At 40.8% G+C, this 24,549-nt stretch overlaps 1 protein-coding gene across 6 annotated transcripts in view; it reads left to right on the forward strand.

The window, feature by feature from the left end:
* Window positions 1-24,549, forward strand: part of trio (trio Rho guanine nucleotide exchange factor) — an 820,581-nt gene that overhangs the window by 754,433 nt on the left and 41,599 nt on the right. For all 6 annotated transcript variants that reach the window (XM_083135769.1, XM_083135773.1, XM_083135771.1 and 3 more), the window contains one exon: window positions 11,072-11,153. In XM_083135769.1, the coding sequence (XP_082991895.1) occupies window positions 11,072-11,153 (82 nt within the window). The remainder of the gene's footprint in view (window positions 1-11,071; window positions 11,154-24,549) is intronic.

Raw genomic sequence — 24,549 nt, forward strand, 5'->3', positions numbered from 1 at the left:
TGTTTGGGTGTGAAAGAAGAGATCACTTTAATATTCAGACAAATCGTGAAAGCCTTCTGTTTCTGTTAAGCTACGTTTCCATTCAGACAAGTTCCAGACTCATGACATGCAACATGTGCCGGCGCATGTTGCGCGTCATTTAGTGTACTCGTACTGCTTCCAGTTCAAAACTACTTCTTCAAAATACGTCCGCAACAACACTGGAGTGCAGGATCGCAGTGTAGCGTTGTGCAGTGCTTTAGAGTAGTCAGTGTTTCTTCTCTTGTATTGTAATAATTTGGTGGTGATTTAACTTGGGTAAAGATGAACAATAAAGCTATGGCGGGTTTTGTGGTTATGGCAGGCGCGTATCATGAATTTCTAAAAAAAAAAAAAAGAGGCGAAAACAACCTAGATGGTGGATTAGAAGTTTGCTAGCAAAAAATTAACTCGTTGATAAGAGACTTATGTCTTCAAAGTGGATACGAAAACTTTGTAAGAACGACTGCAAGTGACTTTGCATTGTTATTAAATCTTGTTGGACCACAGATTGTAGTCGCGTCGTCTGTTTCTACTCTAGTACGTATGCCCCTTACCCCAGGAACTTGCTGCAGGCTGTTTCCATTGTCCGCCGCGCACGTTGTGCGTCTTAATCGTTTGGGGCAATTTTGTCCCCGGCACTTGCGCCGCGGCATGTTGCAGACAGTTTCCATTTCAACAAATGCTTGCCACATGCAGCGTCGCATGCCGCGTGTCATGTTGCGCGGTAAAATTTGTGGTAATAGAAACGAGACTTTACATAGTTCTTTTATCGGTCAACTACAGTGCGGGGAAGAAACAATTCATGCTATTTCCTAACTACGTCTGTTACCAGTAGCTCCATTGCCCCTGACTGATGTACGAGAAAAATGGGTAACAAAAACAAAAATACAACATTTGACGAACTGCAGCTATTTATTTTTACCTAACCAAAGGGTGCAGGTACAGGGAAATTGAAAATGTTAAGTACATGTAAGAGTACCGTGGGTGACGCAATAAAACGTAATGAAAAGGAAAATGAGGTAGATTCCGTATCTCACAAAATTCAACCAAGAGAAATAGGAGAACGAAATGAACGAGCTTCAGTATGAAAAATCAAGACCCTTTCCTCACCCCCACCCCCTTCCCAAACCAAGGGCTCCGAAAGCAGCTGTGCAACTTGGAGCAGGCACTGGGACTGCTGTACGGTTCAGTAGCGTTTCGTCCGAAAGCGAAATTCCTAGAAAAATGCTACAGTTCGTCCGCGACGGTTTAATGAGTTGCATTTCGCCCGAGCCTGGCTGATGATGAGTCACACCTTGACTAACCGGTGGCAGCGGTGGAATTGGTGACTAGGATACCTCAGTTAACAACTTTTAAAACTACATTGCATAGACAGCGAAGTGTAGCGCAGGGAGTGCAGACTCAGTCGAATCGTCGAGACAGGGGTCCCGGGTTCGATACCCGGTGGAGGCACAAGTGGTTCGGATCCCACTTTAAATTGTAGGTCCAGTCCCGATTAGCCTTACTGTGCATAAAGGGGACTTAAAACAACAAATAAAATCGTTGAGAGGAAGTGAACTTGGATCCAGAAATTTTAGTCATGGCAGTCAACACTACTACTTCTAAGCAGCTCCCATAAGTGACTGAGGTTAGAATGAAAGTTTGTCTTGTTTTAAGTTCACTTGTATGCACAGATAGGCTAATTGGGAGTGGGCCTACAGTTTAAAGTGGAATTTGAATCACTGTGCCTCCACCAAAAATCGAACCCGGCTAGAATGCAAGTGGTTTCTCATACTCAGATGGGAAGTTGTTTATGTTATTGTTTCACATAATTTGTAGGTAGTCACACGTGGTCTGAGAAACAGAAAAGTCACACATAGCCTACACATAATTCTCTCGAGGCAGTTTGTTGCAAGAACCTTGCTTGGAGGCCACGGACAATAACTTTCATGGGTAAAAAAGTGTAGCTTTCCTGACGAAGTGTTCTCGGCTTGCGAGCCAGCTTAAATCGGCGTTAGCGTCCAATGTTTCGAGCGCATACATTGCTCCCATGATAAGGTAGAGAGCATCCTGCTTAGAACAATGTATGCGCTCTAAACTTTGGACGCTAATGCCTATATAACCTGGCTCGCAAGCCGAGAACACTGTTCGAATCTCCACACGCATATAATAAGAATGTATCATACCCAAATGACATATCTGGCGTAATACCTAACGTGCCAATTTTTAGAAAATAGGGGCTGATAGCATGTGTGAGAACTAGAGGGACTTAACTCCAATTTATCAAATTTATAGGAGAGGAAATAATGTATTCTTAGGAATATGACTCTTAAATGTGACTCCGCCTTACAGATAAGAATTAGAAGTGGAAAAATGTCGATTTACTCCAAATACTCTTGAGAGGATTTTTTCTAACAAAACTGAAAACAGCATTTTTGTAGTTACGTTCCTCTGATTCCCGTAGGACGATAGGTGAAATACATTTCATGAGCGATGTTTGAAAGAAGTTGTGTTAAGATGTCAAACATGTAGCCGACAGCCATGCTGTATGAAGAAAGCATGCACCCCCCCTCCCCTCTCTTTCGGACTTCCATGCAAAGGTTCTATGTTTATTTCGCGTCTACCACTTTCGGTTAATCGCGATGATAAAGGATGTGATAGGTGATGGAAGTGGTATAAAGACAATGACCCAACCCATCCATATTTTCTAGTCCAGGCTCTAATCCGACATTAGAATTCGCAGTTTATTACGCTAACCAATTTGCCACGGGATCGGCTTCTTCGTGTTTGTCTGCTCATCAAATGATTAATTAGTTATTCAAACTATATAGGTAGGAAAGCTATATAAAATAACGAAACAGAAAAATAAATCCATTGACGTCTTGTAGTACTATCATTAACCTACAATTTCATGCTCACAAATCCACACAGAAAACTTCTTGTGGCATTAGTTTTACGGAATGGCCTTGGGGAATAATCATCGCCCATTTCATGGTTCAGCTCGAAACAATTCAGGTGCCTTATCGAAGCTGCTCTTGAGCACGCAGGGTTTCTAACCTACCTCGCAGTAATTCAGTTGTTGTATCTTGATTAATATGCTGTATTGTAGAGTCAACCGCAGATTAAATAGGAGAAAAAAGATTTTCCCGACGGAAAATAAGTTGGTAATGCTGCAAACACCGAGGAATTCTTGATAAGACGCTTGAGGAGCGTCGAGCAAACTTTCCTGAAAAAGCACAACCCCAGTATCGAAGGTCATGCTACACGTGGATTGGCAACTTTCGGGAGCATGCTGTCTGTCTACACAATTCTACCCAAATACCTGTTTGAAAATGAATCTTCTGTTCGCATTTTATTTTTCAAATGTAGTTCTGACATTGTAATCATTTTGCAATTATTTTTATTTGTTCTTATTTTGCTTCGCTTTTATGTCACTTTTATAATTAATCGAAACTATGAAGATGGATGATAATTAGATTAAATTAATGAAGAGACACCTAAAAAAGATATTTACAGACCAGGACTCGAACCCGGAACCTAAAGCGGATAGGTTGTGGGGAAAACCGTCAATAACTCCCGCCACGAACTTAGTTATAATTTTTGTAATTTCTCACGAGTATTTTTTGTTCTGTTCATGCATAATACCTGCTTTCGGAAACTTAATTTATAAGTGACACACTTCGTTCGGTAGGGACAAGCGACGTATTGTTTGAATGGAGGGACACATCTCGTTCATATACTACTAGATACAATCATAGACTATACTTGAAATGGCCTCCCCGATGGCGCAGTGGTAGCGTCGTCGCCTTGTAATGAAGGGGTCCCGGGTTCGATACCCGATGGAGGCACAAGTGATTGGGATTTCACTTTAAACTGTAGGTCCAGTCCCGATTAGCCTAACTGTGCATAAAGTGGACTCAAATCAATCATTTATATATGATAGAAGTTAAGAAAAAGATAAAAGATAAAAATTTTAGAAGAGATACTGTGAACAAGTCGAGTTGGAGAGAGATTGTCTTTTGTCTTTGTTAAATGTATTTCATGTAGTTTATATAACATGAAGTTATAAGTTAAATAAATGTTGTTTTGTTCGTTAACGTTTGGCCTAATTGAAGATTATTACAATATACTTTAAATGTGACGTGCTAAACACTACTTTCGGAGATCAGTTGGACATGGAAATTTTGATATACGTACAAGTTGCATTTTCTCTACTTAGATTCATTATGTCCAAATTTTATCCTAATAGATAATCTCCCAACAACGCAAAATGTTTTAATTGACTCGAATTCACAAAGACTCATATACAGTGTGTTTATAAATGAACGGTGGGGTTTCAAAAATTAATAATACATCTATATATTACCTTACACGGGCAAAACGTACACCGTAAGCAGCAGCAACTGTCCAAGTTTATATAACTTTATTTATATTTGTATAAAGATAGAAATCAAGAGGGGGCAATTGCCCCTCTGTGCCTCCTTGCAGGTGCTCTTGAGCGTCTGGAAGAAATAGTGCACGACGACGTGAAAACTAAATCCATCTTCAGTATCCTTTTGTCTTGCTACTCTTAGATTCTGCAACCTTTCTTTCTATAGTTCAATGTTTGCCCACTAACCCCCTAGAATTGATTTCCGTACAAGTTTGAGAGCTAATCTCCCCTGCACCCTGTGGTTGCGCCACTGCACCTTCTTCCGCCGTTGTTGCTTTGTGAACTTTCATCGGCTTGAAAATACTTAATTTTCTTCAAGAGCATAATATCGTTTAATAACCGGCGATAAGATTCCTCAACCCTACATTTCTGGATTAAAGTATAATAATATAGGAGCATGGAAATCTGAAAGGGGGCGAGGATGGCCACATCTCCCCTTCAGAAAACGAATGTCAGCTAAAAGTATATATTTCACGCGTATAATTTGATCCCGGTCATAGTAATGGACATTAATTATTATAATGGGAATGCAGGAATGCGATAATTTCGAATTCAAGTGGTGTTTCTTGAGGGGCAACTCTATTATCTGGTTAATATGCCCCATGGAAAAATACCTTGCTTGTCCCTGCGTCGAAAATATCGGCAGACGTCAATGATTAGGGGTTGGGGCATGTGCCCCCCCCCCCCGTTGGAAACCCCGTGCGCACGTCTATGACTTACTCATTTCTACACTAGTGTTGGAAGCTGTATTCAATTTCGAGCCAAAAATGTAATTTTCAAATCAGGATTGTTAAACGTCCACGAACCCATAAATTCTAATGGGTTCTATTGGGTTCCGCAACAAGACCGGAACCTTCTTTATCGCACAGTTTTAATTCGGTCCAAGTTGCGTATTCTTTCATTTCAATATGGAACTTAGACAGTCTTTAAATTGATCCGGAAAGAAGGTCCCTGTGCCGTATTTCAATTGATCCGGAGAAAAGGTTCCTGTAACGAATTGAAATATTTTAAACATAAAACTGTTCTTTACGGTCCAGATCCATTTATGCTTGCTAATATTCCCTGCTGAACCGGAATTGAATTGATTTAAAATTCCTGACCCTTTAACAATCCTGGTTGAAATTCATTTTTTTACAAACAACCATATTTTTAACGGCTATTTCACATTAATCCCATACGATATACTGAGTTTTCGCAATGTTCAAAAGAAAGGTAAGAGATTTGGGCTATTCCTTTTTCTTCCTTGATGTTTAATAGATTATATTTGTTACGCGCCTATAACGTTACTAGCTAACATTTGTGAATTGTTCTTTCCTTGTAACGTTAACATCTACCATACTGAATTTATTTACGTTCCTTATGCAGATGGTATGTACCCAACTGCATTTTGTTCCTTTTCGCTACAGTGGTTTACATTTGGCTACATTCCTATGTAACGTTAATTAACCATATTGCCTTTCACTTCATTCCGTTACGGAGGATTGCATTCATTACATTCATATGTACCGTTATTTACTACCATGTTGCATTTCGTTACGTTTTTGTAACGCTAGTATATGCCATATTGCATTTCGTTACTACGCTCCTTGTAACGGTAGTATATACCATATTGCATATTACGTTATGTTCCAATGTGCTCATTTCGTTCCGTTCCTTTATAACGTTAATATCTACCATAATACATTTTGTTACGTTCTCTGTAACGTCAGTCTATAACATATTGCATTTCGTTACGTTACATGGGTACCAGCAGCTGAACCATACTCTTCCTCCTACAAAATGGAACGTACCGTGTAACGCAAATTGGGTACGTTACGACTCCCTGAGTGTTACTATTTCTTGACCCGCTGTACTGAAGCAGCTAAACATGGTGCAGAATGGACAGAATTGCCGTCCGTTGCGCGTATCTGTTACCGAGACATCACGTAAACAGAGAGTTTGTAGTGAATGGTTGGCGCCAGAGGATGTCCAAGAAAGGAGCGTAAAAACTGACCTGCGAAGAAAGTGTTTCTTGTGCTGTGATTTCTCTCGAGTGGAAAGCCTCGCTATTCTTGGCCCACGCTCAAGTGACAGGATCAACGAAGCAGCTCTTCCCGTCGGTATGGGCCTGTTTTTGATATAATTTACTTTTTTTTTTTGCCCTCTGTATGTAACCAGGCAAAACATGTCTGCGCATACAGGGTTTCTCAAAGAAGATGGTGGAAAAATAAAGTTGATTGATTGATGCCCGAACCGACATATCCCAACCGTCCTGTCGTGAATTTACACGGGAATAATTAAAATTTTCCGTGCACATTGAAAGTGTTCGGTGTGGGCACTGTTGATCAAAGGCATATTAACGGCCAATTGAGTACTGCCCAGTATTTTATGATGCGTATATCGTGTTTGCAATATGCTGGCGTAAATACGTGAATTTCCTGTCTGGTGTGTTTTATTACGATGCGGATGGGAACGTCGGCCATCTTTGATATACAGTGGCTTAAATGTAGCCTATATATAGCCTCTTGACTTCACACCGTGTACAGTAGTAGACCCAGGGGTGATGGTTCATGAGGGTTATATCTACCATTAACCTAAGATTTCCTTACGAAAATATCATTTCTGGTAGTTTCCGGTTTTCAACTGTCTTCGAGCTTTGACCTTACCGGGCAGGGCTTTTATCGTATTAAGGCGATTGGCCTTTATAGGGGTGTGTTATGTACACGTCACAGCAGGTGGACAGAACAGCCACTCAGACGAGCATATCCTTGGAATCTGCCCACGCTCTTACGCTATTGGAGGACGGAAATAATGCCGTGCCTGCAGTAAGGAGCACGCGAGAGGGTTGGTGACGTATATACGGACTGTGGAAGGGAACGACACGTGGCGGGAATCAGCTGCTTCTGTACCGTGAGAGCGATGCGTGGTGTCGTTAATGAATTCTTGTGAGCTTTCTATGCTAAATGCCGCATGTATTGGCGAGTGACCTTGGAGCTATTTCCATCTGCCAATCGTCTTCGAGAGGTAGAAATCTCACTTGCGACGTGAACGTTCTTGAAGCAACATAGGTTTCTTTCAGACAACGTTGCCAACCTTTCGATGTTTGCGCGTTTAAAGGAAGTACAATAAGTGAAGGAACGTCGACATCTATTTTCGCCGTCGTTAAGGAGGGTCTACTCGCGTTTACAACCGCGCAAGGGGAGTGGGGACTGTGAGGTGAGAGTAGGTTTTGCACAATGGAATGTCTATATTCTCGTTTGTTTGGTGCCGCGAGTGGTTTTCGGCAGCTTGGGGCCAGTAATGTTGCGTAGACTATAAATCTACGTCTACGTGCGTTGTGTAGGCGTAATTTATGCATACATTACATTGACGTATAATGTACATGGTCTACGTAGACTGTGTAAACGACCCAAAAAAATAATTTGACACTACTGAACGCAACTCCAACTGGCGGCTGACCTTGAAGGCTATTTCTGGCCCCCAATCATTTTCGGGGGCGTGCGGTCCGATTGGGTATCAACAAACTCAGTTGAGAAGTAAAAGTTGAAGGAATCACATCGGTCTCCCGAAGCACCGTTGCTAAGCGTGCTTCTGTTTTTGCCAGTTGTCTTTATATGACTCTGGGCCCGTTCCGAAAGTCGCACGAGTTTAACGCGTTAAACGAGTTATGGTAACTGGCCGTTCCATAAGTGCTTCCGTGCGTTCCGTGAGTTTCATTATGCTGTCCCAAAAGTCGCATTCCGTGCGTTTCGTGCAAGAACGAGATTCACCAAACGCACGGGCCAGGATGCTGGTTTGTTCCGTGAAAATCGTCTGCTCCTTGCAGACAAAGCGCGTGCTGATGGATTCAAACTGCACTAGTTCGGAAAATGTATTATAATTTTAACAGATAGCGATATGAAGCAACATGCACAAGATAAGTATGCCTTGACCATTCTTAGAATGTGATTAAAATGAGTAACAGTTGCCATAATAGAGTTTATTTTTGCCATAAGGACATTCCTTCCGCTGACGCCATGCGGAAACTTTCTCTAAACAAAACGCTGCGCCTGCGTTTTCGCCTAGCGTGTCCCATAAGTCTGTAAAATAACTGGTTTCACCAGATTCACGAGCCCAGTTATTTTCGTTCAATGCGTTCGTTTCGTTAAGACTTTCGGAACGCACCCTCTGTGTCGTCCTGCATTCCGACCTGTGGGTGGTCCTTCCGAAAACTTCATCGTTCAGGACCGCGTGTTCTGGTGCTGGCAATACCGTTGGCCGAGAAGACTCTTTCTCGCCTTACGGTACGTTTGGCAACATGTGGTGGACCCAACGCTCATTTGTTTTTTTCCCGCGAACAACGTTCGGTACCTTGTGACTCGAAAATTACCGATCTCAGTCGAAGAAAATTCAACTGATCGCTGATTCGCTGTTTCCCAGCCGCCAGTTGTAGTTGCGTCCAGAACATCCTATTCACAACAAAAACTTATAGCATTCTCTTCCATGTATGGGTTGTTGGGGAAAAGTAAAATGGTACAAGTTACTGTCCGCATTTAATCTCACGCTCGTCGCCATGTTGTTTATTTTATATAGTCTTCAGTACCTAAACGTATTACATAGTCCACATGTAGACAACCGTTGTTTACGCGTAGACTGATACCTCTGCTTGGGACACGAAAGTAAACGATGACAGCAAAACAAAATTGAACCGATCACTGATTCGCCGCTTTCCATCCGTCAATTCCTAAGACATCCGGTATAGCCTAATCGAGGAATTGGTGTTGTGGTATCTCCATTGGTCAGTTTTTCTTTGCGAGTCAACACATGAACCATACGTACACATGGGTATGCAACGTCTGTAAACGCGGTTGCAACTTCACTTCGTTTCATCATCAGACAAGTAAACAATTTCTGCACTGTGCATTTCCGGTTAATTTACCGAACTCCGCTATATCATGTCCAAGATATGTGCTATTTGAAATCGAAGGTACGTAAGATAAAAAAAATTATAAGAATGACGTCACACCGGAAATATGCCACGTGTTGAGCACGTCATAATTCCTTTTGTTCATTTGTAGACTTTTACACACATTTTTCTGGGGAGGGAAATTGCTGACAGCGATAAGATATGGTAAGACTCTGTGTACTCTTGAAGTCTTCAGTACTGCTACAGTCAGTTCCTATACGTGTTGCGTAGTAGTGTAACGGATTTTTGTTTGTGTATGTTTACATGAAGTTCTCGAAGAAAAAGTGTAATTCGAGTTTTAGGCTGCAAATTCGTAGCTGTGGCTGTTGTCAACGATCACTTTCAGGTAGCTATTTTCTTTGCATTAGCGATCGAGATGTGGATTGGGTCTTCCTGTCGCCTTGTATTCAAGGAGTCCTGGGTTCGATTCCCGGTGGATGCACAGAGGACAGTAGCGCGGCTCCCACTTTAAACTGTATGGACAGTCCCAATTTGCCTCTCTGAGCTTAAAGTGAACTTATACAGTCATATGGATTGTTCATACCCAAGTTTGAGGTTCAAAGTTAGATTTGTGTGATAGTTTTTTCGTATGTTTCTGCAAGTTCTAGCATCTCTTCGGTCATTTCAAGTTTTTCTGACTTGCGGAGTTTTATTCTTGGTATAATCAACCATCACTTTGGGAGGCTATTGGCCATTAGTCTTTCACAGATGACGTGAGACAAGTACGTACAGGGTCAACGAAGTTAGTAATAAGTTGTGTTTTATACAGCGTATATTGATACACTTTTATTTTGGATTGTATCTTCTGCAAATATGCTGTATAAGGAAACAAACTGCTGGAGTACTAATTGAGGCGAGTGTACAAGGAACAAAGAACGTTGAAAGTGAACGGACGAAAGTTGTTCCAGTATTCTACTGGGATTTTTGCGTATTTGATTGATTTAATTAAATTTATTTTACTTTTCTGTCACTTTTGGCTAATTGCGAAGATGATATGAACTAAGGAAAGGACAATCACAAGCACACATGGACAGTTTACAACACAGATCCCACAGAGAATTATAGTGTGGATATGGATCTAGGCGTCAGAGCCTCCTTGAGTCTGCATTTGGATGTCTTATGTCTTACACCCCCTCCTATGTAAAGTTTAATAGAGAAAGATTGTTCATCACAGCACCTTTCCGTCCTTCCGCGCCCATCTTTAGTCACTTTACCTTCATGATGGATGTAAACTGTGGGTGCCAGTGACCCTCCCGGAGAGTTTGTTTGAGCAGATTGCATTCAAATTGGTTAATGACTCAATACTAGTTGCATATCAAGTCACCTAACCAGTAGATTGTCACGTGTTCGATATCGTCTCGATACAACACCCCCCCCCCCCCACACACACACACACTGTGTAATTTTTTTAAAGCCTGTTATCATAACTTTTTTGTGAAACCTCGTATTATTGATTGTTTTTCTTTTGGAAGGTCATTGATTGTATTGTGGTCGCTAGTTCCAGAAGAGGTGACCTTTTTTTTAAAGTGATCTTTGAACGTGATTTAATCTAAAATTAATGTTTGGTTAGTATGTGTGTGTGGGTGTAATTCTAATAAATATTGCAAAATAATTAAAAATAAATCCTAGGAGTCCTCATACACCTCTTCGTTTTCTCTGTTTTATATCCTATTTTGTTGAGAGCAGTAGCTAATATTTTTGTCTCCTTTTTCCAGAGCCTGGGGCCAGTGATGACAACGCAGCTGCTGTGAATGCCAACATCTCCCCTGGTGGGCGACGCCTGGGAGGCCTCATTGTGTGAGTACCTCGTTTTCCTTTTGATTACAGTAAACGCTCGTTAATTCGGACTTCCCTTAATCGGCGGTGAGGGACTAGGGGAAGGATAGCACTTGAACCGAATTAAACTAACTCATTAATGTGATAAGGAAGGTTATGGGGCCTAAGTAGGTCAGGTGTTATGTGTTGTTAAATTTTTTAAATGGGGGTATTAATGGCCTTTTTAATTCGGACAATTTAACTTTCAATTGACGAGATTGTACTGTACCGTCAAAATTGACCAAAAAATGCATATTTTAAATATAATTCTGTTTTATTCTGAAGTAGATGTAGGATATTTTTTTCATATTGACTCATAATAAAATAATATAAACTGTAAATGGGTGTTAATACTTCTTATTATGGATTTAAAAATGACGTATACAAATCTATAAACAAAAATCTGGTTAAAATTCACAAATAAAAGTGCAAATTTATGATTAGAAATCGTGATTGTTTCCAAAATTGCATTGTTTTAAACTCATTTATTTGAACTGTAGTTTATTTGGAACTAGTCCCATCTCAAACCTCAAAATGACAAAGGTGAACTGATTTGTCTAGGACAGAGCACAAGATAAAATTGTTCACATAGTAAACGTTTTTGCAACTTAACCAAGATAATAGGAACCCCAGCAAACTCGCGAACTAAAGTGAAGAGTCATTTGTTTTCCCTTGCTTCGTTGCCACAAAACTTCAACAACGTTTATGTCTATGCCTTCGCTGTGTATCGTTTTCCCACTTCATGATGACACAAACATGTGTCACTGAATAAAGGAGACGGCAATGTGTTCAAGAATGCTGCATAATTTGGCAACGCAAGGGCAAGTTTACATGGTAAACAGCTGATTGCATCGTCTACGTTCCGTCTGTTCTCTTACGGTTGAGAATTCGACGGCAGCGCCAGAAGGTTATTGTCATGTTGGTCAAGCTGAACAGGCATAAGTGGTTGTTTCCTAAGCATGAACTGAGCCAACGCTATTGGCGATCTACTTTCCTGAAATTGAATCGTTTTGTTCAACTGCATAAAATTTCCCAACAACATTACAATGAAAATTGATCGTAACCAACCATAAATGCATTGATAATGCAGACGAAATGTACAGCATTGTTATGAAGAAGCACTGTGTTCCTGTACACATAATAGTCTAATCACGATTATGGCGATGAACTGTGAACTTAATGGATATTGTAGAAATCACGAAGTATTGATGATAACCTTGCCTGCAATTCAAACCTTGTTTCGCAGATGTCGTCGTAGGTTCTTTTTACAAGCTGATGGCAAGGTGACGAAGTGCTGTGCAACGGAGAACGTAGAAAATCCCTTCGTTTACGTAATATCCGTTTTGGAACTGCTAGGGTAGAGTCCGGAAGTTAAGTGTCCTTATCCTGTTTCATGAGCTTGTAGACTAGGGGAGGGGTTACAAGTTTAGATAAGATTAAACGTCGAGCCTATTGTGTGCGCTTGGATATTCTGTTGTCGAAGTAAATGCCTGTGTGTTTTCCTGGAAGAATTGATTAATCTAGCGTTTTGGAATAACCATGTGAGACTTAATGACGAATTTAACCGGTGATTTGCGTTAGCTGGGCGATTGTTGGACACTTTTTAACTGTAGAAATTAAAAAAAGGAGCCACTATGCTGTAGTTTCTTGTTCGTATGGCTTCCGGTATTCACACTCCAATTGTATGCATGACGTCACAAACAAAATGGTGGAACTGCAGAAATGCTTTGGCAACTAAGGTTAGGACAGATGACGGTGGTTTTCCTGGTCGATGGAATGCCGAATGAACCCGCACGAACCATCAATTTAATATCGTAGCGTAAGAGATGTAAGAAGAACAGTAGGAAGGACTGCCGTAAGAAGAACAGTAGGAAGGACTGCGTGATCAAAGCATTGTTCGAATTATCCAACACCACACGACACATTTGTGTCTGGACATTAAAAGTTATCACTCGATTATGTAAGAAGACTTTACACAAATGATTAACGGAAGACCGTTGTATTGAATATTATTCTCCTACCTCCGCCACGGAGTTGTTACTCGTCAGTGTTGCCAGTAGGTGCTTATGTGCAATGGAAAATTATATTGATTTGCGTCTGTTCTTTGAGCGCTACGTTTGTAAACTTAATGCCTGTTAAAACGGTTATTGGTGTGTCAGCACTGTTGTTATTTGCACCTTGACAAAGAGGCAGTCCGCAATTTCGTGTACAGGAGTTTGCAGATTCGAACTTGCCATGGACATTCGTTATTGTTGTTCCAAGGCGCTGGAGGAGATAGATACGTCGGCTGAGTCAAGCCACAAAAATTGGGTCGAAGCGAAGAGTGAGCGGCGCCTGTCATTCCATCTTCGAGTGACTGGGCGTTTTTAATTTTAGCAAAGCAACATTCTATTTGTAATACTCTTCCTGGAATACATCTGGGGGGACAGCTGCCTGTGGTCGTTTCCTTGTGTTTCTAAATTTGTTTTCGCGCACTATTCCACAACGTGTCATTCAGTTCTTCGCTCTTTTCGTGAAATGGATAGACGCCCGATTATTTTCGTCTTCGCAACATGACACGACTTGTATGTCACGTATATTATCTCATCGTGTGCAACAATTTGTAAATTGTTTATAAGTTTTTAATGTAAAAGGTGAGCGAGTTTCTAACAGGATCCCAAATGCCAGAGGAAACCGGTTAAAGATGGTATCAAATCCTAAAAGTCAATGCATGCATAAGGGAAGGGTCGAACCGGTCCTTCGACCCCTCCTCCATGGAAATTGGCATCGTTCATGTAAATTTACAAAAAAGTAGAAAACTTACCAGGTATGTTTTCATATTCTACCATTTAATACAAATAATAAATAGTTCCACACGTTTAAAATTACAAAAAATAGTTTTATGTGATGGGTCACACAGCATAAACTTAATGAATAAAATTTACCCCTAACTTAAGAAGCTTGTTTTTTTTTTAAGGAGCTGTGTAAAATTAATATCAAAATAAAATAACCCTGCATTTCAGTACACTAACTGTGTAAAATGCAAAAAGAAAATAATGAAAGTGTTGTGCTGGATATTCACTCATCTGGTGAAATTGAGTAGAAAAGTCTCCCCAAGGATACAACAGCAACAATAATAATACATTTGAAGTCAGATTCGTTTATTTTTATTAGTTTATGATAGTTGTTGTATATTAAAAAACATAACCATGATATTATAATAACAATTATTATTATTATTATTTCTATTACTCAAGTTTTATCAGATGTCCTGGGTTCGAATCCCGGCCTGGACTTGAATACTCTTCGTAAGTGTCCCTCATCCTCATATTCGCGATTAGCCAAAAGTGGCAGAAAAGCGAAGTAAAATAAATCATTCATTCAAATTTTATCAATAGACTGATCCTCTCCTCTAAAAATTTCTGACGACGTCCATCAATGCATGCAACATTTTGGGAAAGATCGTACATTTTTTAAAATTGTATTTATTGCATCATCTTTAAACATTTTCATAAATGTTTACGTGCCTCAGATTTAAGGTTTTTAGCGTTATGTTCTTGTGACGTCACACATTAACAACGGGCTTAACCTTTAGTTGGCCAATGGTACACTAGTGCACCATTGAAAATATAGGCGTAGTCCGCCGATGGTCAGTGGACCATCGTGCTGATTAAAAAGTTCATGTGCTTTTAGGACCTTCATACTTGTATGTGAGGTTGTAAACGCTGACAGATGTTGAGATAACACTTTGAAATGTCATGTGCAAGAAAATCCACCCACCCAAGACCCCCTCCCCCGACTCCAAAGTTACGTATGGAAGCTGGCGCGAATTTTAAATTTGTACACTTATTTGACAAAAAATGTTATAACTCGTAGACTATTTGACCAATCTACTTCGGGTAACTTTTGTTTTTCCGCTAAAACATCAGGGCATGCAACCGTGCAGGAATCAAAACGCCAAAGCCAATAAGAGGGGTTGGGTAGGCCGGGGCCCCCAACTTTCAATGGAAAATCTTAAAAATGGGGAGTTTGGCCCCTCTTCCCCCGCTATTTTTGGAAGGGGAATTTCAAAGAATGGTCCTTTCTCAACCGAATGAAAGTCATTTCATGTTCCTAGGTGCATTACGTTATAGAATATGTGAAAAACTCCCCATTTTTATGATTTTTTTCATTGAAAGTTGGGGGCCGCGGCCCACCAAACCCCTCTTATTGACTTTGGCGTTTTGATTCCTGCACGGTTGCATGCCCTGATGTTCTAGCTGCAAAAGTTACCCGAAGTAGATTGCTCAAATAGTCTCCGAAATATAACGTTTTTTTCTGAAATAAGTAAAAATTTAAAAATCGCGCGCAAAGACGGGGGCCAGTGAGGGGTTACTTTCGAAAACCCGCTCGACTAATCGGTCCCAGATCATTCGTGCTGAAAGTGCGGTGGAACAGATACATATCCTGAAAGTTATGTAACCCGTTCAACTGTACTGCGCGTATTGGTTGCGAACATGCAAAGGGGTTCCTGCAGCGTTACGAAATTTCATAAAGAACACAAAGAAAGGCGAACGCATTTCTATCCACGGGTCTCCACCTACAGTGATTCCTTGCAAGTGTTTCCGCTTTGCGAAACTTTGGAACGCAAACGATCTAAGAGGCAGTGAACCGCATATTTATGGAAATTGCACCAACGGAAACTTCGACGTGTTGATACAGCGCCACCACTTGCCGTGCTTCCTTCGTTCGAGGCCCCCCCAACCACCTTCTCTAGAGGCAAGGGTTGTGAATGGCGTAACCAAGCATGCGAGGGTTCGCCTTGGAAAATTTTCCAGTCATTACGACTTCCCGATGCTAATAGCTTTGGACGGTGCTAATTGGTTTGTTAACAGCCAATTTTACCGTCACTCGCGATTGCGTAAGTCTTGGAAGTTCAGGGGATGCTGGTGCATTGATTTCTTTACCTAACCCAGTGTTGGCAGTTGAAGACTTCCCTGGCAAACAAAGAACAAATTAAACGCTGTTGTGCAGGGTGATTCAAAAGTCACGCAACACAATTTGATCCTTACAAACAGTAATGAGAATTGTAGAAAAATGTTTTGTTAGCTAAAAATGCAGGATCTAATTGGATTCGAAACCGTATCTCTGGCATTACCGTGTACATTTCTTGAGCAACTGCGAACTGATTTCTCGCTGAATTTTACATGTGTTTCGGTACACAGGAGAGTTTCAAATAATGTTCGAAGGTTTTTTTAAATAACTCGTCAACTTCCCTTGATTATGCGTATAGGAAAGTCACCTATGACAATGCTTCTAAATTATTCTTAATTTCCAACAACCCCCAATTAGGTATATCAACATATTCCCTTCGGAAGTTGTTTTAAGACATTTTTAGTGACCCCCTTCCCCATCCCTTGTACTGCAGAGACCACCGCGCTTCGAAATTGACGGGTGTTAACTTCCTTGGCCACGCCCATCGCGTATACGAGGCGAGAGGGTTCTTGACCGGCCAGAGTGGACATTATATTGATGCGATAGACTTATTGACCGAAGGTACGCTTCCTATTAACACCACACATAATGGCAGACTCTCAAAGACATTGTAAACTGTGCAGCATAGGTTATAGTGATATCCGAATAGCTACAGTGTAAGAAGTTGACTGAAGGATATATTTAACTAAATTTATGTAAGTTTAGTGATTAAGTTTTTAAAAATTCGTGGTGCACAAAACTGCAATTTATAATAATTATCTGTTTTTGGAAGATAAAATGTTCAAATTTAAATTTGAAAGTTTTTCGTATATCCCTCAATGCTGTGCTGTATAAACATGTAGAAGTGTGTTGTGTCTGTATTTAATCTTGCAAGTAGTTGCCGACACCATGTTTAATTTCTCATTCTAGCCAAAGCATAAAGAGGTGACGAGATGAATGTACTGTCGCGTCCTGTTTTTTTGTAACTTAGCAAACGGAATTACATTTTAACGTAAGAATATTGTAAATTTTACATCTTCGAACAGTGTACTCTGTTCTCCCGCTTATAATCGAACTCTGGATCGCCGACCATCGTGGCGGAAGGGATATCACAGCGCGCTATGACGCCAGGTGTTCCGGGTTCGAATCCCGACCTGGGCGTTCTGTGTTAAGTTTCCTTTCATCAATTTCATCTTCGCGATTAAGTGGCCGAAGAGCCAAGTAAAATTAACAAAATCAATCAGTCAAACCTAATGTGTGACCGAGTGCGTCATTGTCGATCCAAGACCCATTCTGCATCCACCCATGCAGCAGCCCGAACCCCAGTTTCCTTAGCGGCCGCCTAGGAATGCCAGCTCATTAAAAATTGGTTAGTGACCCCCTTCCCCATCCCTTGTACTGCAGAGACCACCGCGCTTCGTAATTGACGGGTGTTAACTTCCTTGGCCACGCCCATCGCGTATACGAGGCGAGAGGGTTCTTGACCGGCCAGAGTGGACGTTATATTGATGCGAACGAGATAGGTTCAGAGTTCGCGTGCCGTCGTCCCTGTGCTATGCGAGGGTGCCGTGCCGTGCAGTGCTTCTCCTTGCTCGCAAAAGGCCCACGGCAGCCGCAAAACAATCCACGCATGTTTAGAACTTCCACGAGTCGAAGGCGGAATGTCATGTGAGAGTGCGGGTAATGTCAAAGGTGATTGCGTGGAATTTTTCCCCTCCCACGTACACGTAACGGAGCTTCCTTTTTCTGACCTTTCACCTTGCAAGTTTTTATTTGCTGTTCTATTTTTTTTTAATGCGCTTTCATGTAAATAGAGCTGTTTGTATCTGCAGTGATTATAACTGTTCTCACGAGGGCTCAACACACACACAACCTCCTACACTCCGTCACGGGAATCTGTGAACCAAGGCCGCGCATAACGGAAGAGAAGAGAAAGCGAGTGGGCAGAGCACAGCAGTGCGCACTGCTGCAAACAACTGGTAGCTGCAGCCGCGTTCTCCCTTCCCATGCACTCACTGCCCCCTCTCATGCGTTCAATGATCGAGCCCTTTCGCGCAGACTTATTTTCGTTCGCTTGCTCCAGAGACTTCCGGAACAGAGAGAGAGTAGCTGGGATGATTAACTAAGGGTTTAGAATCGAGACGTGATTTACGCTTGCTGTGAAGCCAGTCCTAAAAAAACATAATTTTAAAGCAATAGGTTCATTACAACATTTTTTTCCCCTACACGAAACCTTAAAATTTTGTTCTGTCCACACTGCTGAATGACGTGTGTGGAGGTGATCACGCGACGACGTGTTCCAAGATGGCGTCGATGCAGAAGAAGCTCAGTGCGTGTTATGGCTTGCCGAGTTTAAGTCTTGAGTTTTGCTGCGGAGAAGGTTCCTAACAGTTTGGAAAGACACCTTCAGCGGAGACAAGTATCCAGAGATGGTACGTAAAGTTTAAGGCTACGGGAAGTGTAGTAGATTTGCCACATAGCCTCAATATCAATGTGTGGTGCGCAGTTTCCATGGGCCACTTCATTGGTCCATTTCATCTTCGAGGACACGGTGAAGGACGCCAGCTACTTGAACATGCTACGGATATTCCTTGCCCCGGAACTTCAGAGGTTAGGCATCATCAATGAGGCCCACTTCCAGCAAGATGCACCCCCACCCCACACACACACGCTTTGCCCTTGAAGTCTGCGAGTTTCTTGATGGTCAATTTGGGGAGAGATGGATTGGATTGGCCGCAGAGGACTCGCACCTTGGCCCGCAAGATCACCAGACCTTACGCCTTGCGGTTACTGGCTGTGGGGACATGTCAAGACCCAGGTGTATGCACAGAAACAGACAGCTCTTTACGACCTGAAGTTCAAGATACGTGATGTGATCCACAACATTCCGGACGAGCAGCATCAGAACGGAATTCTCGGAATCAAACGAAGATTGCAAGAGTGTTTGGACGTGAATGATACCCAGCTGGAGATCTGACGATGAACCACATCAAACCTTAATTTTAAAGTTTCCTCTGTGTAACAAACAATTAAATTCAATATAACTTGAAAAACATATTCAGCAAAATTACAGTTTTTGTGCCGATGAAAGCTTACCTTTTCCTAAAGACGCTGGCATAACATGACATTTTTAGTTCTGCTACTGTAGACAGCAGAACGAAATTTCGGTCGGATAAAATTTGATTAGAATTTTACCTAGGTAAGTACAATTTGGATCAACATTTAGTGACGAAACAGTATCCTTAATATATACTACAAATGCAACTTCTGCAAAATAAGAACAAACTGCATGTTCTGTTAGTTTAATAACTCTGTTTGACTACTCATCGTTACATAATTCATAATATAGGAAAAGTATGTATAGCTATGCCTAAAGTATTTTTTCGTTCTCTTAATGTTAGGCTACCTTGTAAGTACTATTCGGATATTATATTAGGGAAATAAGTTTTTTTAATTTTTTTTGCTAGATTACAATATCTTATGTAGCTATATTATTGTAAACATACTATGGTTTAAAAATATACAAAAGCAGAAAGATATTAAACAGAAGAAGATCTTTATGTAATATTTATAGATAGGTCTATTTTTAAAATGAAAGAAATCGCAAGGATTTATTGACGTGCGTTCCTTGATTTGCTGTTAGTATCATGAAAGTAAGTCCAACATCAATCCTGGAAGGGGAAGGAACACCCGCTGCTTCTTCACGCGCCATCGTTACTTTGTATTGGAGGGTGGCAAATGGAACATGATAAAGTTGCGATGCTCCACGTATAGATAAGTGACCCTCTAGAATACTCTGCACGGCATTTTCGAGAACTCGGGACGAGTACTGTTGATATACCTTCTTCGGTGTTCGTTTGCTAGGAATCTGTAACAATAAATTGAACAACGCATTTACTTTGTGAACTAATGTGTTGCACGCGTTACGGTAATGAAACACAAACTGTATACCTCGCTGATCGAAATTGTACTATTTCCGCTGATCGAATATGTACCACTTTGTGCATGGAAACAAATATTTCTGTAGTTCCTCTCACCATATGACGTCACATGCTACAGCCACCACATGCTTGTCCACGTTTGACCTGAATTTCACTGTCCTACGTTCAAACATAAACACGGGGCACGCAAAATGACAGGCAGACGTTTATATACAAAGCACCTATTCTATCTACAACGTACTCACCTTGCCATACAAAATTACGTCTGGTTCTCCGGGTTTTCCGTAGATTTTCTCGATGTTTCTGCACAACACACCTGACATCCCACGCAACAACTCTCACTCCTCAAATCAGCGTTGCCACTAACAGGAAGAAAAATATTCGACTTGTTATAACGGGTGATCGAAATAGTACCTATATCGAAAATGTACCACCCTACCTTATATAAAGGTGCTCGTATAAATTTACAAAAATAATACTTCCAAATTCTATGTGACAAATTTCTCCTCACGTTGCTGTTGTAAGCGAATCTGTACGTCGTTATTAAACTGAATAAAGCTTGTTACAAGTGTCATTAATGCTGGCGGAGTGGTCAGCGTAACACACTGCGAAGCCGGAGGTTCCAAGTTCGAACCCGATCAAGGCATTTTAGTTTTCCCATCATGCATTTCATCAGTACATCATGAGTGTTATGATTAACCCACGATGTATAAAATCGACGTAAAATACAAGAAAGAACCGATAATTGTATGTAAAACGCTCGTTCTTTTAAGTTTTCGCTAATCAGAACAGTGTTTTGGATATTTTTTTGTACAGTCCAGCTCTAGAGCCACGTGCATCAAACCAATAGTATACAGGGTGGGAAACCAGATGAATTTTGCCGTCTTTTTCTCGAACTGACTACGAAACGTTCTCGCCCGTTACCCTGGCTATAACTGTGATGCTGACGGGCCAAGAAAAAAAGGCGAAGTTTGTTCGAATGCACAGATACGCTAGCCAGTGCACAGTGGGAACGAAATCACTATTATCTCTACAGCAGTGGCGTACGCAAGGGGGGGTTACCGGGTTTAAAACCCCCCCCCCCTTGAGCTTTTGAAATATTATGGAAAATGCTGTAGAAAAAAATTAAAAATGGCTAATTTATCACAGTCAGAGATCTGCGACAGTAATAATAATAATAATAATAATAATAATAATTTTAATTATTATTCCCATGCAGCATGAAGAAAAACACAACATTCCAAACACAATCTAAGTGGCCGCAAAGTTCAATTTTGCAATTTTTTTTTGCAAAAAGTCGCGCAGTGACTCGCGAGAATTGTGAAAATTCCTTGCTTCGTCGCAGTGTGCCGACCTTATTGCAAACGTTCTTCCCGGTACTGATTTCACATCCCCTTGTGAACTCTCAAGTGATGCTGAGTCTACATCCACATCATTAAATAATGTTGAAGAAGTGCTTTGTGAATCACCTAGAAGTGATAAATGTGTTGGAATGTCTATAAACTTACTTTTCAACGAAAACATAGACTCAGTGGAATTTAGCAACATGTATTCTCGCGCTTCATCATCATCCTGGGCGAGTTCCATAGGTAAAGGTAATGTAAATTCCCCCGTGCATATATCACCGTGCCATGAAGGCACACGTAGTGGTGTGGTGGGCCCCAAAGATTCGCGATCTCAAACTATTTTGCAGGTGATGTGATCAGCACCATGCTCCGCAGCCTTCATCCCCCAGGGTTGCTCTCAGGTACCCATTGCTATGAGGCTGGGTGCGGATACAAGGCTGGATAAATTCCAACCAATTCCGGGAATCGAACCCAGATCTCCCACGAAGTTGTCAGACTAGACCAGCGCGACTCCTTGAATGAGTTTCATATTTCGATTATTTCCATAAATTTAGTATATTTGCTTTTTTTTATGGATTTTCTTCACACTTAAAATGTCTCACTTATCATACAAATAACCGTTGACTAGACAATTATTTTGTAACAAAGAAACAAAATAAATGTAATTTTGTTCTATTTCTTTCATAAATAGCAGCTGCATTAGTAGTAATTAAGCGAATTAATTAATTAAGTATAAGAATTATTAATTTATTATTATTATTATTAATTAAAGTATAATGAAACAATGGTAATGTGAATTTGTAGAAAGTTTTCGAAATGACACCCCCCTTGATGAAATCCTGCGTACGCTACTGCTCTACAGAGAATCGAACCGGGAACCCATTGATTCCATGCCGATGACGACGAGAGAAGGAGCGAATGCAAAAAGGGAGTTCTTCTGGAATTGGTGTGAATCCAACAATGGAACGTCAACGGGTGGTTATTTTTACCGTGCTGCGGCCTCGCTGCTTTGATGTTTTATGTCGCTTACATGCACGTCACGCGTGATTGGACAAGGTAGTGTACGTAACCAGTTATCTAAAGTCCCGCGTCCATTCTGGAGTATAACAGAACCGGCGCATTAAGTGTGCATTTTATTGGTTCATTATAAATAACCAACATTTGCAAATCACGTTTCCTTTGCATTTTAAAACCAGTAGTGTTTTCCTTGTGTAGTTATTGTCTCTCTCCCATGCCCTACTGCTTAACGCCATATCCGTATGATGCGCTGACGATCCCTGTGAGAAGGGGAGAGGGGTGGGGAGTCAGTTATACAAAAGTTCCCATCTTGGGGTTGTAATGGTAAATTAAAGGCCAAAATTCGGGCCTTTGTGAACATTTTTAGGGGTGTGTAGATAAAACACAAACAGTGATTAGACAATATCGTGCACGGTCATTTCGTATAAACGAGTCCATTTCTCTCTCTCTCTCTCTCTCTCTCTCTCTCTCTCTCTCTCTCTCGCTCTCTCACGCACAGGCGTCGCCAGAAATTTTTGTAGGGGGATCAGGTCATTTATAAAACTCGAATAGTTTATAATATATTACAAACTAATAAATATAGACCAGTTGTATTCCAAATTTAATATTATTGTATTGTATCCTTGGAGATACACTTCTTGATCCACAAAACTAGTGAATATGTAGCAAATCTGTTTTTAATTTTTTCTTCTTTATTTTCATTTCATACAGTTAGTGTACTGAAATGCATAGTTACTTTATTTTTTAACTAATATTTATACACGAAAGTTAGCATCCCTGATGGCGTAGAGGTAACGTCGTCGACTTCTAATAATTATTTGAATTAAGTGGTAATATATAAAACCATGACCTGGTTCCTGTAGTTTGCACTATTTTTTTTCTTATTTACTTACTTACTTATTCTGTTTGAATACGAACTAATTGAACTTCATTTATGTTGTTAACCGTAAAAACCACAAGCTTTCTGCTTTTTTGTAACTTGAAATGAACGATGCCAATTTTACCCCCTCCACGCCCATGCATGCTCCCTTTTCTCTCACACAAGATATTATTTAAATTATAGTATATGTATATCCCCTTTCCCTGACAAGACTCTGAACAAGAAGGTGGGATAGTATCCAGAAGTAGGTTTTTGATTGATTGATTAATTTGCTTTATTTTACTTCGCCTTTTGTGTCACTTATTAGCTAATTTGCGAAGATGGGGGTGAGTGATGATATGATGAAATACCCAGAAGTAGGAATTCCCCGTACAAACACCCCTGACTATATCTCATCTATTTGGACCTAACCAACCACTAAAAGCAATTGTGGAACCCTTGTCTGCACAAAAGGGTTAAAGCCGTGGGTGTTCGAAGCGTCACGTTTTCGCGTGATCTTTTGCCATGTCGATGAGGCCAGCGAGCCACCTGTTGGCAGTTATCGTGACCGAAAGCAGTCTTCCCTCTGTACTAATAATGCAGAACACGAAGGAACATCCCTCGATTCGTCTTTTATGAGCCTGTAGCGTGATCGGTTTGGGCTGTACGCGAAAGTTGGATGAATTGATCCAATGAAGTTGAGAACGCTAAGCACAGAACACATTTCCAAAATGCAGGGAGACACTGGTATCAACCACTAGGCCATCGGGGAAGCCCAAGCATTTAAGTATTTTGTAGCATGCACTAAATAAGAACGACGATAGAAGAATGTGAATGATATTTTCTGGAAATATAAATGATTCAAAATGTAGAATAGTTTAAATGAGTTCTGTACGTCTTGGGTACTTAACAGTTTTTTTTTTTTTGTTTTTCTCCGCAAGGGTAGGCAGGAAAAATATCGAATAATTCGCTCGAAAATGAACACAGAGAGACGGGATTATTTTTTTCCCCGCGATGAGCACCGTGCTCTACCAAGTTATGCCCAGTTTCCTGTAGGTCATCTGGGAAGGTCACGCTCGTCTTAAAAAACAAGAATCCAAGGAAGAAACGAGTAAAGAAAACATCAAATATGAAACGTCCGCCGTACAAATGCTAAATTTACAAGGTACACGCTAACTAACCAGATGGAATGCAAAATTAACAGAGAAAAACTCCTCCACCAATAGAGTAGTAGTCAACTCTGACGCATTTAAACTGCGGATACCTGGTCAAGGCACAGTGCA

Source organism: Lepisma saccharinum, chromosome 14 (assembly GCF_977018435.1).
Source record: "Lepisma saccharinum chromosome 14, izLepSacc3.1, whole genome shotgun sequence".
Taxonomy (NCBI): domain Eukaryota; kingdom Metazoa; phylum Arthropoda; class Insecta; order Zygentoma; family Lepismatidae; genus Lepisma; species Lepisma saccharinum.